The sequence below is a fragment of the Salvia hispanica genome, chromosome 1 (assembly GCF_029641045.1).
Source record: "Salvia hispanica isolate PSC_SH4W2 chromosome 1, Shi_PSC_v1, whole genome shotgun sequence".
Classification (NCBI taxonomy): Eukaryota; Viridiplantae; Streptophyta; class Magnoliopsida; order Lamiales; family Lamiaceae; genus Salvia; species Salvia hispanica.
The window spans coordinates 60,994,475-61,011,002 of record NC_142692.1 but is presented as its reverse complement, the minus strand read 5'-3'; the positions used below and the strand labels follow the sequence as shown (position 1 = coordinate 61,011,002).

The window sequence follows — 16,528 nt, the reverse complement described above, 5'->3', positions numbered from 1 at the left end:
ACCTTAATGTGCAATATACTTTGTGTTGCATGGGCAATACTTGTGTGGCTCGCTCTAGTTGAATTTGAACTGTGCTAGGATATCATAAATATGTTTTGTGTTAATCATTATTGTGAAATAATATCCTTAGAATTCTCTTCTCAATTTGCCATGTTAACTGTAATCTTATCTACTGCTTTCATTTAATTGTTTTCTTTACATGCTTTATTTATGTTTTGTCTAGTTCATAATCCCAAATATTATGTCTCGAGATAGTATATGATTCTTAGTATATGATATACAATTTCAATTCTATTCCATGGGTTCGACAACCCTGTGCTTACCTTTTGGTTACACTATAATTGTCTTGACATACTTGCAAGTAGTTGTAGTGCTGATGAAATAGTACATCATGTATAATAATTCAAAATACTGTCTCGGTGGATTCATTTTATTAGAATCCTTTATTTACGAATATGATTACTCTCTAAAACACTAAACTTTATATGACAACCTTGGCAACAAGCCGAAGAGCATTCTTCTTATGCATTCCTATTCCAGGCTTACACTCGAGATCAATATCCTCTTCCTTAGGCAATTCCCAATTAAATTTGTATACAAGATTTGCCAATGCCAGTTCCACCTCGGCCATCGCCATTCCCATTGCCGGACAACCTCTCCGTCCGAATCCAAAGGTTATCAACTCCGGATGCTGTCCCTCTAAGAACCTCTCCGGCAAGAACTCATCCGCATTTTCCCACTCGGTAGGATCTCTTCCAATAGCCCATGCATTGAAATACACCATACTTCCACCACCTATTTCATAACCATTTATGTTACACTTATTAGTAGTCTCTCTTGGCACTAAAAGTGGACCTGGTGGATACAATCTCAAACCCTCTTTTATAACCGCCCTCAAATATGGAAGTTTCTCTATGTCTTGTTTATTGATCATATCTTTGTTTCCGGCCAACTGCCTTATCTCCTCTTGCAACTTCTTCATCAACAAAGGTTTATTCATCAATGCTGTCATTGTCCACACTATCGCACTTACAACCGTACCGCTGCCTCCGGTTACCATATCCTGCAAACAAACTCGTAATTAATCACCTAAGCAATTGTTTCTCAAATTATTATATTTAGCTTTAATTTCAATATAAAATTCATTACCACTATTAGAGCTTTGATATGGTTTAATGTAAGAGGAAAGGAAGAGGGTCCATTTTCTTTAATCCTTAACAAACTATCGATGAAGTCACCTTCCATAGATTTAGGCCTATTCGGATTCAAATGCTCTTCAATCAATTCTTGACAAAAAGAATCCATGTTGTGAAAATTCTTTTCAAGCTTTGCAGTCATTCCAGAGAGGCTATCAATCCATCGAAACCAAGGCAAGTAATCCTCCACAAAAAAGCCTGCATATATGAGCTGAATTTCGCGAACAAGATCCTTGAAACGATCCTTTTTATATCCTTGATCACCTCCATAAATACTCCCAAACACACATCTGAACATGATATTACCTAAAAGCGACGTCGTCGTCTCACTGAAATTGACGACGGTGGAAGAAGAGGCATCTCTTGCAATCTTCTCCATCGTCTTGCTCACTTCATCCATGAAAATAGGGTAAAATGATTGAACTTGCTTCGTGCTAAAGAGATGGAGGGTGGAGATCTTCTTCATCTCCCTCCACGAGTCGCTGTAGGCCGAAAACCCGACTTCTATGCCGTTATACGTCAGCCTCTTCATGGCGACAAGAGTAGGTCGGCTTGAGAAAACAGCATCGTTTGATTTTGAGATCTCTTTCACTGCTTCTGCTGAGGAAATCACAACGACGCGCCGGATTCCAAGCTTGAGAGATATGATGGGGCCGTATTGCTTAGCGAGGTGCTGGAAGTACATGTGCAGAAACTGGCCGTCGAGTTGGAGCATATTGCCGATGATTGGCAGCCCCGGTGGGCCCGGTGGTGTGAGTTTGTTGGCATTTTTAGGTTTTTGTATTTGGAAGTATAGAATGAAGATTATGGGAAGAGACCATAAGAGTAAAATAAGTGACATCATTTTATCTAGAACAACAAGTTTCTTCTTTTTGTTTGGAAGTATAGAATGAAGATTATGGGAATATATAGAATACAGATTTTTGGGATATCGTATTATTATATTAAGATAATAAAAATAATACTAGAAAGAAGTGGGGTTTTGAGCGCAATTATTGAAAAGCTCTATGCTAATTACTAATGCTACGCGGCCACAATGTAGCAGCTGGTTATACAGTGGCATTTTTGTAAATAGTTGAAAAATATAATATAATAAAATAATAGCTTTAGATAATGCTTAAGAACTTTTACATAATCACCCTTTCCTTTAATTTTGGGGAGCGAATTGTCCCTCTCTACACTAATTACAACTCTATTTCCCAAATATAATTATTATCTGATCTTTAAAGTCATGCATAATTAATCTTGAACTAATGAAGTGTATACGTTTATTGAATATATTAAAATTTTCCGTTTATGTATCAAGTACTACCATAATATATTATGAATTCTTATTAATCAATACTATCTCCGTCCTCCAAATTTTAACACACTTCACTTTTACTCCCTCTGTCCCACAAAAAATGTCACACTTTCCTTTTTAGTTTGTCCCACAAAAGATGTCACATTTCCCATTTTGGAAAAAGTTTTCTCTCACATGAATATAAAAATTATATTTTCTCTCTCCATTTAACACACAAAACAAAACCTCCTAAAATCACGTGCCGTCCCACAAGTGTGACATCTTTTGAGGGACGGAGGGAGTACAATTTTTGGTAGTGGACCCCATATTCCACTAACTCATTCATACTCACATTTTATTATAAAACTAATACTTTAAAAGTATGACTCACATCCCACTAACTTTTTCAACTCACTTTCCATTAAATTTCTTAAAATTCGTGTCGAGTAAAAGTGTGTCAAAATTTAGGGGACGGAGGTAGTATATTATAATATGGTGCAATATCTTAATTAATATTAATATGTATCTGTATTATTGTTGTATAAAGTTATTATTATGGATTGATAATATTATGAATTATTAATGTTGCATATACTATACCGTATATGATGATATTATAATTAATACTATGAAATACTATCATAGTTTTACATTTTGTAATATTATGAATTTTTATTAATTCATAATCCACTCATTATAAGTTATTACCAGAACTTGCTAGATTAGGCCATTACTGGGAAAAAATTGAAGATTCAATAAGCTAACTAGAGATATGGTTGATCTAAGCTATATTAGAGTTATCAATTTAACTTGAATTAAAAAATCAGTTAGAAATAAAATTGATTGATTCAAATTGATTGATTGGTGACTCATTAGATCAATTGGGAAAAATAAACGACTGGATATTCGATCGATCAAATTGGACTTAAAAATTATAAATATGTAAATTGATATTAGATATTAATTGATTATAATATTATACTTGAACCAAAAAATTTATAAACATAGGAGAATAGTGTGACAAATGGTTTAAAAATTAAACTTTAATATCAAGTATATTTAAAATGTAAATATATAAACTAATAAAAAAGTTAATAAAAAAGTATATTAATATTCATTTTCATTAATATATTAGTGATCTTACTTTTAATTGGAAATATCTTGCCATTTTTTTTTCCATTTCCACCTCCTTAATTGAATCACATCTAAAAACAAATATACTATAATCAAGGTCATATATATTTAACGGAAAAGTCAAGTCGGTAGAAAAAATTATTCCTAAATAATTGAATCCTAGGAATAAGATTTCTAACAACTTTCTTTTCCCGTGAATGGAAAATTATCAAACTAGAAAAAGAACATCTAGCAAAAAAATTGGAGAATCAGAATCTTGAAAAATTATACTACTTTCCTTAAAAATATTATAATTATAAAAATAATGGTAGATCATCTGATTCCAAAATTATAGAATTTAATTAAAACCATGATTAATTTTTAAAAATATAAATGAGATACAATCGTTAAATGAGTGATAATATAACACTATCACATTATATACTGATTAGTATATATACTACACGCATTAATTAGAACTACGACCGTCTCATTCAAGAAGTCCACATTTTCTTTTTAGTTTGTCCCACCCAAGATGTCCAGATTTTACATTTATAATAAAAATGGGTCGAACATAAGGATGTATCGTATCATTTCTCATTATATACATACTAGGCACACATATTAATATTTATTGTATATTCTATAAAATTATTAATTTATATTTTTAAAAGTAATTGATAACATCAAAATATGATAGGGTACTAAACAAATGAAATTTGTAAATTAATATAATTTAAAACAATTAAATGTGATATAGTAATTATTATTTATTAATGTTTTTGCTATTGTCGTAGACTTTATTATAGTGTCATAACATTATTTTTAAATCATTATTAATTTCAAATATTAACTTTGTATTTTACTTTATATCATTAAATTTATATTAATTTATCATATACTATTAGTATTACTATTATATAGTAATTATTAGTGCAAAACGTGACACTACACTTTAGACCTGTACATTAACAGGAATTTAAATATTTAACTATAATACTATTATGTTATACTACATTTACTTAATATTGTTAATTCTTTTTTTAAAAAATTAAAAATCTGAAAAAACAAGAAGAGAAATAATCCATACGTATAAAGCGTTACATTTTATAGAAGCCCAAGGAAAATATTGTTGGATGAATTAAGGCAAGGGTAGCATAGTCTTGAAAGTTTTGATATTTTCTAAGTGTATTAAATGATTCAGTTTTAAAATTTAAAATTTGATTATGGCCCGCCATAATGTAGCCATTTAGCATCACTCTTGTCATTATTATTAGTTATATTGAAACATGGGAATATGGGAATTCTATTTGCATTTATTTTGCTCTAATCTACTCTCCAACAACTTGTTTTAATGTGATCGAAATAAATAAGTTAGACCAAGATTTTTCGATATAATTTTGTGAGAATAAGTATCTTTAATAATTATAATGGCCTAAACAAGTGGATTTTGAAGCCGTAATTATTTAAAAGGTCTATGGTAAATCCCATTATCACTAATTATATAGAGGCATGGAAATTATAAAATCCATATCCTTTTTTAACATAGCTAGGGCCAACAACTATATGCTTGTAACAAGTTTAAGTCCAAACATCTATATAATAGGAATAAGCCTATTTCATATAATACATTTCTTTCTTTCTGGTGTTTTGGAAATATCATAATATGTAGTTGGCATAGAGACAAATTAAAGTAAGAGAGAGAATAATGTAGATGAGACTCTCATTTATATTATTCTCTCTTTTTTTTTACTTTTTCTTCACTTTAATTAATATGTAGTCCAAAGATTTATATAATAAGGATAAGCTAAGAAAAAATTTTACTCCCTCTATCCCATTTCATATGACACTTTTCTTTTTACATGTGTTTTGAAAATATCATAATATCTGTTGGCCTGTACTAAATGAATCTATATTAGAATGACAACCTTGCACCTACTCATAATTGTCATAATCACACTTAAGAATATTTAAATTGTAATTGAGGACTCGCATTAAATATTGATTGATAATAGTATAGATGATTGATGCCTTATTTTTACTTGCAGGGATAACAAGGTAGAGTTATCGAACAAATTATAGGTTGGCTACCAGATGCCCTATTTTATTAGCACTATTATTACTTGTAGGGATAACAAGGTAATAATAGTATAGTCAAAGGGTAAGCACAGGGTTATCGAACTAATTATAGGTTGGCTACCAAATACTAAGCTTTTATTACTATTTGGAAATAATTAATGTAACTAATGAAAATAGTAAATAATCGTAGTATGATGTATTTGAAAAAACAAATGGGAACAAGGGAATTTCAGGAATGCGCTTTCACAATAGTTACTAACACACCCCCAAAATTTTACAGATTTAGCTACTCATAGACAAATACACTAAACCAATTGTTTGTAAGAATAACATAGAAAATATAAAAACAACAAGACAAATCTCAAGGAAAGAATGTTATATGCTTCAATCTTCTCTTAAATCCAAACATCAAACTCCAAGTGTGGTGGAATGAGGTAGAACAACGGAACGGAACTCTCAAATTATTTCTTAGGTATAGAATGCAGCAAAAGGTTCATTTGACTTCTTTAAGGGGTATTTATAGGTCTTCAAGTCGTGCTCCTTGATATGGTATATCTTCGATCCCAACAAAGTAAGTCTTGGAGAAAAAAAAATAGGTTAAATTATGCGCTGCCCGATCCCAGTGGGTCGCTGGACGTGTCTTCTTCCAGACATGAATTCTGAGGCGGACCGTTACTTCTTCGGAGGTCGATGGGCTCCGGCGTCCGCTGGTTTAGGCTCAGCGGACCGCTGGCTGACTTTTTTTCTTCAAACTTTTGATTTCGACCTTTTTCTATCTTTTACTTTATTTCACACATTTATCACAAATCGCGTTAAAATTCCAAAAAAAATATATAATATGCAATAAACAGACATGTAATGTAACTTTGACATTTAAAATGGATCAAATAATAATCTTAAAACAGTGCAAAATCCAAACATATCAGTGTTTAAGCATTTTTATTCTTATTATTTTGATTTCTCCAATCATGAAAAATTCAACTATATGTTGAAAATCACCCCTTTCAATCTCCCAACTTCACAATATATTTCAGAACATAGAATTCCCAACTCCCACACAACAACTAACTAACTAAAGTTCAAATATTTGCAACCAAACTATACATGAAAAATCACCACTTATAACTCAAACTTCTCACTAGCCTTGTACGTAGGCTTCCAAGGGCGAACACAAAAATAAATTTCAGTAAGGGCTCCACTGTATATAATTTTTTTATATTATAATATTAAATTGATATGAAAAACAATAATCATGGGAAAAAAATCAAAATTCAACAACAATAAAAAAAGCATAAATATTTAATACATGAAACTAATTAAACCAATACATAAATTAAAATATTACAATGCGATAGCTATAGACACGGATAAATAGTTAAAAACGATTTCAAACTATTTAACTCGAATGGTTCAAACTCAAAGTTCAGCAAAAAAAAAGTCCAAATATCTTAAACACAAATGGAACAGGCAAAACCAAATCGTTTTATCACAAAATCCTATATATTTTTTAAAATACAAATTTTTTTTTTCATATTTTTAATTTCTCAATTCATTAAAATAATTTAAGATTTTGCGTTATTAATGAAAAAAAAAAAGAATAATAGGTAGCGAAAAACTTATATTACGCATTAATACGTTGCTAAGAGCATCTCCAACCATTCCACTAAACTCAAACCCATTTTAGTGTAAATGTCACACTAAATATTGATTTTATTCCAACCATTTACACTAAACTCAAACTTAAAAGAATATTCTCCAAATTATGCCTTTTTTACTCACAAAATTTGAAAAAAATTTAGGTTTTGGTTTAGTGTAAACCTAAAGATAGGTATTTTTTTCTCAAAAACCAAAAATGAGATTAGTTTTTGAGTACTATTGGAGCTAAATATCTATCCCATTTTAAATTTTAGAATACCCTTGGAGATGGTCTAAATAGACCAGGTTAATGAATTTGCCTACGCCAATTACATAGCTCTTTTAGTGCAGCACTTTTAATTTATCAATGCATTTTAACTTTTATTAATTGATAGAACTTGGCACGTATTTTATGGCATGTTTGGTAGGGGTGATAGCTCATCTAGGGATAGAATTTTATGAACGTAAGGAGTATTTATAAATAATAATATTATAATAGCAACATTGTTTAAGTCTTATTCTTACAGGGCAGCTCGACAACCGTGGATTTTTATTTTGCTCGGTAATTTTTTAATTATAGACTAAGTTCATCCCCTCTATTCATTCAGTTTTTAGTAATTTGATCATCAAAAGCATTTACATAGTAAGCTATTTTAGTAACGGCTTAAGACAACATTCGAACTTTTTTAAAAAAACAGTAGTAGAAAAAACAAAAAATATCCTTTTTGGGTAAGAACTTATGCCCTACCCTCTCCTTGAGTGTGTCCGAGGCTTCCACTTTCTGTAAGAACAACAACATCAAGATGTATGAACTCTACCTCCTCACCTGCCCCTCAAAGCAATTCACCAAAATCTGCAGCCTCACCGCGAACTCAATAAACAGCGAGGCAAACATGGCAAGTGACAAGGCAAGCGCGCTCTACAACTCTTGGCCTTGCCATCTCTAATCACCAACATTTCATCACCTTCTGAACAATATGAGGAAAGCCATGGCACGAGCCTCCTCACATTCCACGTTAGAGGCTTTTGTATATAAAATTGAATTTCCGCTCAAAGACTTTTGGAAGATCATCAAATTCTTCTAGAACCTTCCTATGGCTGCTAACCTCCCAGCTATCGGAGTTCACTAGAAGGAATGATCTCTGGTCTGTCTTCTTTAGCAGCTGCTCAGCCGTCTCGTACTTGTTCTAGAATGTTCTTGACTGCTCCTAGCTTCTCCAGCTTCTCTATCTTTCTTCCCACCTCGAGCAGAACTCTTGATCCCCTTCTTCTATCCGGTGGCGCCTGAGGTCATGAAAAATTATAACTGGCTTACAATGTTGAAACATAATGATGCACTTTTTATTAGCACTATAAATACCTGCAAGTATACAAAGTAGGAACAGTATAGCTAAAGGTTAGTACTGGATATCGATCACGGGGAAAACAGACACAGACTGTCTATCTTCTACTAAAACTCAATTACTATTTACAAAACCGAAAGATTTTTGAATTTTTGAAAACAAAGAACAATTGAAAGCAATAAACAACTAATTGCAAATAAATCACGGAAATAAAAGTATAGAGATAAGGGAATTCCAGGGATGTGCGTTCACAATTATGGTTATACAAATTCCAACTACAATACACTAGCACAGTTCTTACTTTGATAGAACGAGTCACCTAGCTTATGCTCATGCGATGCAAACTTTGATTACGAACATTAGGGTTGTCAATCCTAAATACGTAACTCCAAAAAGCTCCTAAGACCCTTGAAAAGTCCTCACTCTCAATTAACAGTGTCGTTTTAAAGGAATCTAATTGTAGTGTCTATTAAGTGGATCTAACTCGCCAACCTCCTCTTACGATTATGTAGCAAGTTATATTAAATCATCACAGAATGTGTCACTCAAACATGAAGTATTATCCATTAACTTAAGGAATAAACAAAGTAAGAACAAAACGGATATTAAATAGAAAAAGGAATTGTATAACCAAAGTCGTTACTAACACATGCCTAGAATCATACGAATTTAGTTACACATGATAGAATAATCTAAACACATAGATTGTAGAGAAGACAATGAAAACGTAAGAACTAAAGCAAATAAAACCAAAAGGTTGAATCCTTGTAGCCTTGATGTAAACTTGAATCCTTCTTCAACCCCTTGCACAATGAAGTACTCTAGCTTTTAATCACTGGAAAATATTTGCCAAAGAGAAGATCTTTTTTGATGAAGCATTGGGAAGTATTTATAGGGAGAAAATCGCCATTCTCAAATAAGGAAAACGGGTTGCAAAATATGGTAAATCTTGGAGAGAAAGTAGAGCAAAAACTGCTCGCCGCTTTTTTCCAGCGGGCCGCTGCACCTTGGCCAGCGGTAGCTGATATACTTGGATTTTACATGGTTTTAAAGGGTGGTTATGTATGAATTCGATCATATTTTATCTATTATTGGACATGTTTATATATACTTCTCTATTATGTTGGTATGTTGACCATTTTGTTAAGAATGTGTAGAAAAAGGTACAAAATATGTGGATGTGCAGCAACCTTGCTTTGAGACAATATTTACTGGAGATTTTGAAGTCCAATCAGACCATAATGCATATCAATCTCTTCTTCTTCGAAAGAGCTTCGCGTGGGTATCTTGCACGCCTCAATCGGAGTTCGGTAGAAGAAGTTATGGTCGTTACAAGAATACTGCGCTATCCAGAAACGTACACGCGCCCGGGTGAATTATTACACTGTAAATTCACCCGGCCGGGTACTGTAATTCTGCGGGAAATGGCCAGAAAGGGGTCGAAAATGACCACCCGGCCGGGTGAATTTTGCTCTTTATAATTCCACCCGGCCGGGTACGCTAGTTTGGCGTATTATTTTGGCAAAAATGCGATTTTTTATGGAAGATTAAGGGGAAAACGCCTGGGGTTCACATCCATTCAACATCTACCGCATCCAACACTCACACACACCCCCAAGAACACCTTTGAGAGAGAGAATTGAAGATTGAAGATTGAAGACTTCCAATCGGAAGATTGAAGTTGCAATTTCATAGATTCATTCTCACAGGAGTATCTTAATCTATTCTCCATGTATTTCATTGGATCTTGTGTTTTAAACATGGTTTTTGTGAAGAACATGAGTAGCTAAACACCTTTTTGTAGAATTCTTGGTGAAGATGCACTAATTTCATAGTTTTTATCCAATTAATTTTGTTCTTGCCTTGCTCTTTTAGTTATTTGATTATTCTTGGGTTTATTCCTTTCAATTGCTTGATCACCATTTGATTGTGTAGGATTAATTAGATTAATCGTGAGATGAAATAATCAATCTGGAAATAAGAATAATTCACACCTTAATGCAATAAAACTCGGGAGAGTTGAGGTTTTGAGTGAGGTCTTTGACCTAATCGAGCTTTTGGGAGTTAGGGGTTTTAGGATTAGAAGGGGACTTCAATCCTAGCACCTAATCTACAGGTTTCTCACCTCGGGAGGGGGTTTAATCTATAATTGTGGTCGACTTAGTAACTCTAGAGACACCAAAAGGTAAGACAATTTGATTGGATAAGAGCTTGGAATTGTGCATCGGATCCTTGAGTTCTACAATTTTCTCCATATTATCTTTTCATTCCGTGTTTACTTGCTTTTATTTGTTTATTTGCTCATTATATGTTTTTCGTAGTGTTAGAAAACAACAAACCTTTCATGATTCTCTAGATAGTAGTCAACATTTGTTCGTGGTATTTAAGTTGATACGAATTTGTCTCTGTGGGATACGATACTCTTGCTTGCTAATTGCTACACTAGCCCCGTACACTTGCGGGTATCATTTGTGTTAAAATAAGTTGAGTCAAGTTTTTGGCGTCGTTGCCGGGGACAATTTTGTTTCGTTAGAGCTTAATATCGTGATAATAATTGAGATTACTAGTCTAGATTTTATTTGTTTTATTTTCATTTTTATTTTTGAGTTCTCTAATCTTGGTGTTTCTTTTCTCAGGTTGTATGCGCACTCCTTCTCAAGGTCTACCTTTAGAACCCATTGATCTCGAGATCGAAGCATCCAACAGGAGGAGGAACGCTCAGAGGAGGTTGAACCAGAGGATCCGCGTATCTTCACCGGGTCATAGGCGTCCACCCTCCCTCGTTCAGAGAACTCCAGTACCTACTCTTTCTCCACCTTCGTCACCTATACAGTACGAGCGTAATTCTCCAATCTTAATGGAGAACGGGGAGGAGAACAACAATGAGAACCACAACAATGAAAACAACAACGAGGATCCTGTTATTCGTCAACTCCATGAGCAGATGGCCAACATGCAGAGGCAGTTAGATGAGCGGAACGCGAGACAACCAGTTCTGCCCGTGCAGAATCTGTATGCATATAGACAAGTTGCTAATCCACCAATCAATAATGTCGGGATTGCGGCGAACAGTTTTGAGTTAAAGCCGGGATTGATAAACAGAGCAGAAGCACATGCATTTGGTGGAACAGGTTCGGAAGATGCCAACAAACACTTGACCAAGTTCATACAAATCAGCAACACGGTGAAGGCTAATGGGGTCTCCGACGATCAGATTCGCCTCAGATTGTTCCCTTTTTCTTTGAAGGATGATGCTAGGGAGTGGTACGATAGCATAGATCCCAACTCGGTCGAAACTTGGGATGCAATGGTTGAGCTCTTGTTGGACAAATACTACCCACCGAGCGAGGCACTCAAGCGCCAAGCTGAAGTCATCTCTTATGCAATGCATCCTCAGGAGAATATTCACGAGGCATGGAAGAGATTCAAATACCTGATGAAGAGATGTCCCAACCACGGGTTAAGCCCGGGGCAACAGATCGTAACTTTCCACATGGGAGCCACTCCAGAGGCAATACGGGAGTTGAATATGAGTGCAGGGGGATCACTCCTTAAGTTGGGAGAAGACGATGCATTAGAGGTGATTGAGAGGGTGGCCTCCAACGATGATGGGTGGAAGAATGAGAGAAGCAAATCCTATAGGGTGGCATCTGCATCTGATTTTGATAGGATGGACATGATGTCCAAGCAGCTGGACTTCTTAACTAGCAAGCTTGGTTTTATGGGAACAGAGCCATCCGGGCTCAAAAGTCGACAAGGGGTTGAAGATGTGAACTACATTCACCAAGGTGGCAATAATGGAAACTTCAACAACTACCACCCCAACCAAGGGGGTGGTAATTACAACCACTATGGGAACAAGGTGCATCCCAACTTGTCTTACGGGAATGCCAACAACGCTCTGCAGCCCCAGGATTCCAGGTATCTAATGGCCAAGTCAAGGAGCCGAAGAAGGAAGAGCTTGGAGAGGTGTTGATGGCTTTCATGAAGCAAGCAGGAGATTGCATGACAAATCAGAGGCTAGACAAGGTAGAAGCAAATGTGGAAAGTTTGAACATACACATGAAGAGCATCGATACTCAACTCAGTCAGATTTACCAAGCTGTGGGAACTCTACCCAACCCGGGGCAATTTCCTGGCAATACAAGCACTGATCCCGTCAAACACAAAGAGTGCAAAGCCATCTGTGCGACCATTCAACCCAATGAAGTGGAAAAAGAGGTTGGTGAAGAGACTGCAGAGGATAATGTTGTTGAGGAAGAGACGAAACAACATGAACCACCTCGATTGGAGCCATATATTCCTAAGATACCGTTCCTAGCCGAATCAAGAAGAAGGTTGTGGATGAGAAATTTGAAAAATTGTTGGACATCTTCAGGAAGGTGAATGTGAATATCCCACTAGTAGAGGCTCTGCAACAAATGCCTATGTATGCAAAGTTCCTAAAAGACGTGATCTCCAAGAAGAAAAAGTGGGTGGACTACGAAACAGTGAGCATGTCGGAGAATTGCAGTGCCATAATTCAGAAGAAATTGTCGGCAAAGCTTAAGGACCCTGGAAGCTTCAACATATCATGTGTCATTGGTAATGACAAACACACGAAGGCACTGTGTGATTTGGGGGCGAGCATCAACTTGATGCCCCTATCCTTCTTTAGGAAGATGAAAATCGGCACTCTCAAGCCGACAAGAATCACGCTCCAAATGGCCGACAGATCCGTCACCTATCCTGAAGGGATCATAGAAGATGTGTTAGTGCGGGTAAATGACTTTATATTTCCCGTTGATTTTGTCGTGCTTGACATGGAAGACGATAGGAATGTGCCGCTTATCCTTGGTCGACCATTCTTAGCGACGGGGAAAGCATTGATTGATGTTTCAAGGGGAGAGCTTACCCTTCGCATGGGCACCAAACACCATATTTTGTCCATCTACAAGGCCATGGGGAGTCCTAAGGTGGAAGAGTTTGCTATGAAGAAAGAGTGCAAAGTTGTGAACGTTGTACAGGTTCAAAAGGGTCAATGGGTAAAGCCCAAGGTCGAGAATATTTCCTTACCACAGTGTCTATTTGGCCCATGTGGTGGATCGACTCATTGCAAAGGAAGACAGAGAGAGCCCAAGAAGACGAAGGAAGAGGAATCAGGAATATCGATCACAACGAAGTTAGAGCAAATCAAATGATAACTTGGTGAAGAAGACTTGGTGGAAGAAGAGGTTGGCAAGAATGTATCAGCTTGAACACGAAGAAGAAGCCAACTTCCCCATTAATGGGGAAGTGAAATGATGAGCTTATTGAAGACGTCGAGCCAACGACGATAACCAAAGGCACTATAGGGGAGGTAACCCCTAGTAGGTAACTTTTAAATTATTTTTGCTTTAGTTTGCCTATCATATAAGTCTTCCTTCTCCACCAACTTTTCAAACTTATTCTTTGCATAGCCTTGAATAAGTTTGGGGGGTGATATGGTGGATAGTGAGCCTTATGAGGTATTTTACTGCTTTATTTTTGTTTCAAATTTATTAGTTGTCTTTTGTTGCTTTTATTTATGTTTTAGGGTAGATTTGTTTTGCTTTAGACCTCTGTGAGTTGTTTTGATTTTGGTTGTTGTGGAATTGAATTTGAACTTGTTTGAATTCTGGTTTCTTGGGGTAAAGACTAGTTGTTAATGATAAAAACTTCATCCATCTTTTAAGCTATCATGGTCTTTGACTTAAAAGTTTGAGTAATAGGTGCATAAGTAACGAATTGCTTGTTTGCCTTGATTCATGCTAATACCCGAGTGAGATTTGAGCCAAAACTTCATTTTTTTGTGTGATTTTATCATATGCTTGTTGTTGTTTCTAGAACTTGCTCCTAATCATATTAAATCTACATAGTGAATGTGAATTTAGGAGATGACGTTAGGCATTCTTTGTTTTTCCCTTCACAAGTGTATATTTTTGTCTTAATCCCTAGTTAGCCCTCCTAGCCTAAAAAGTATTCCAATGTCAAATAATTGTTGAGTTACCGTCAAAGTGATAAGCCTACAAACTTGGAAGCACATATGGGGCGTTGTAAAAATAATGGAGGTATAAGCTAGACGAAGTCTAGAGGAAAAAAAAAGAAAAAAAAAAATAATAAATTTGTGGAGGTATAAGCTGGACGAAGTCTAGAAAAGTTTTTGGTTGGGTTTCTAAATAAGTGGGGACCGGATGGGAGGAAGAAGTTTGACAAAGTCTTACTTATCTGAGATTTGTATTGGAAAATGGTGTTTTGTTGGGAGTTGTAGTATGTGGGTATTTGTGCTTCTTATACTTTTCAGCCACTTAAGCCTAAATTTACCCTACCGTCCAAAGAGCCACGTTACAACCTTAATAAGTCCTTTCTGATTTTAGATTCACATTCACATTCTAGTAGAGGAGATGTTTGATTAAGAGCAAGCCTATGGTAAACACTATTTGTATTTTGATTTGAGAGTATTATTTCTATACATACACTTTTGAGAGTGAGATACACATACACATATCTTGAGAGAAGCATGAATCCAAGGTGATATACGAGTTAGTAGTAAAAGTGCACTCGACGGCTTGACTTGATAGAATTTGTATTGTGATATGCTCTTTTATTCCATACTCTTTAAAACAATAATGATGTCTAAACCCCTTTAAATCCAAGTCTTCTTTTAGTTCTTTTTCTTTATTGCTCGAGGACTAGCAATTATTTAAGTTTGGGGGAGTTGATATACTTGGATTTTACATGGTTTTAAAGGGTGGTTATGTATGAATTCGATCATATTTTGTCTATTATTGGACATGTTTATATATACTTCTCTATTATGTTGGTATGTTGACCATTTTGTTAAGAATGTGTAGAAAAAGGTACAAAATATGTGGATGTGCAGCAGCCTTGCTTTGAGACAATATTTACTGGAGATTTTGAAGTCCAATCAGACCATAATGCATATCAATCTCTTCGCCTTCGAAAGAGCTTCGCGTGGGTATCTTGCACGCCTCAATCGGAGTTCGGTAGAAGAAGTTATGGCCGTTACAAAAATACTGCGCTATCCAGAAACTTACACGCGGCCGGGTGAATTATTACACTGTAAATTCACCCGGCCGGGTACTGTAATTCTGCGGGAAATGGCCAGAAAGGGGTCGAAAATGACCACCCGGCCGGGTGAATTTTGCTCTTTATAATTCCACCCGGCCGGGTACGCTATTTTGGCGTATTATTTTGGCAAAAATGCGATTTTTGATGGAAGATTAAGGGGAAAACGCCTGGGGTTCACATCCATTCAACATCTACCGCCTCCAACACTCACACACACCCCCAAGAACACCTTTGAGAGAGAGAATTGAAGATTGAAGATTGAAGACTTCCAATCGGAAGATTGAAGTTGCAATTCCATAGATTCATTCTCACAGGAGTATCTTAATCTTTTCTCCATGTATTTCATTGAATCTTGTGTTTTAAACATGGTTTTTGTGAAGAACATGAGTAGCTAAACACCTTTTTGTAGAATTCTTGGTGAAGATGCACTAATTTCATAGTTTTTATCCAATTAATTTTGTTCTTGCCTTGCTCTTTTAGTTATTTGATTATTCTTGGGTTTATTCCTTTCAATTGCTTGATCACCATTTGATTGTGTAGGATTAATTAGATTAATCGGGAGATGAAATAATTAATCTGGAAATAAGAATAATTCACACCTTAATGCAATAAAACTCGGGAGAGTTGAGGTTTTGAGTGAGGTCTTTGACCTAATCGAGCTTTTGGGAGTTAGGGGTTTTAGGATTAGAAGGGGACTTCAATCCTAGCACCTAATCTACAGGTTTCTCACCTCGGGAGGGGGTTTAATCTATAATTGTGGTCGACTTAGTAACTCTAGAGACACCAAAAGG

At 35.4% G+C, this 16,528-nt stretch overlaps 2 protein-coding genes across 2 annotated transcripts; one reads left to right on the top strand and one right to left on the bottom strand.

Annotated features, from left to right (window-relative positions):
* Positions 1 to 374: 374 nt before the first annotated feature.
* Positions 375 to 2,082, bottom strand: LOC125220179 (5-OH-xanthotoxin synthase-like). Its single transcript, XM_048122325.2, has 2 exons — positions 1,150 to 2,082; positions 375 to 1,063 (listed from the first exon to the last, which is right to left on the bottom strand). The coding sequence occupies exons 1-2, from the start codon at positions 2,038 to 2,040 to the stop codon at positions 482 to 484; spliced, it is 1,473 nt and encodes a 490-aa protein (XP_047978282.1). The 5' UTR covers positions 2,041 to 2,082; the 3' UTR covers positions 375 to 481.
* Positions 2,083 to 12,623: 10,541 nt separating this feature from the next.
* LOC148934302 (uncharacterized) lies at positions 12,624 to 13,828 on the top strand. Its single transcript, XM_089062258.1, has 2 exons — positions 12,624 to 12,985; positions 13,027 to 13,828. The coding sequence occupies exons 1-2, from the start codon at positions 12,624 to 12,626 to the stop codon at positions 13,826 to 13,828; spliced, it is 1,164 nt and encodes a 387-aa protein (XP_088918384.1).
* The last annotated feature ends 2,700 nt before the right edge of the window (positions 13,829 to 16,528 follow it).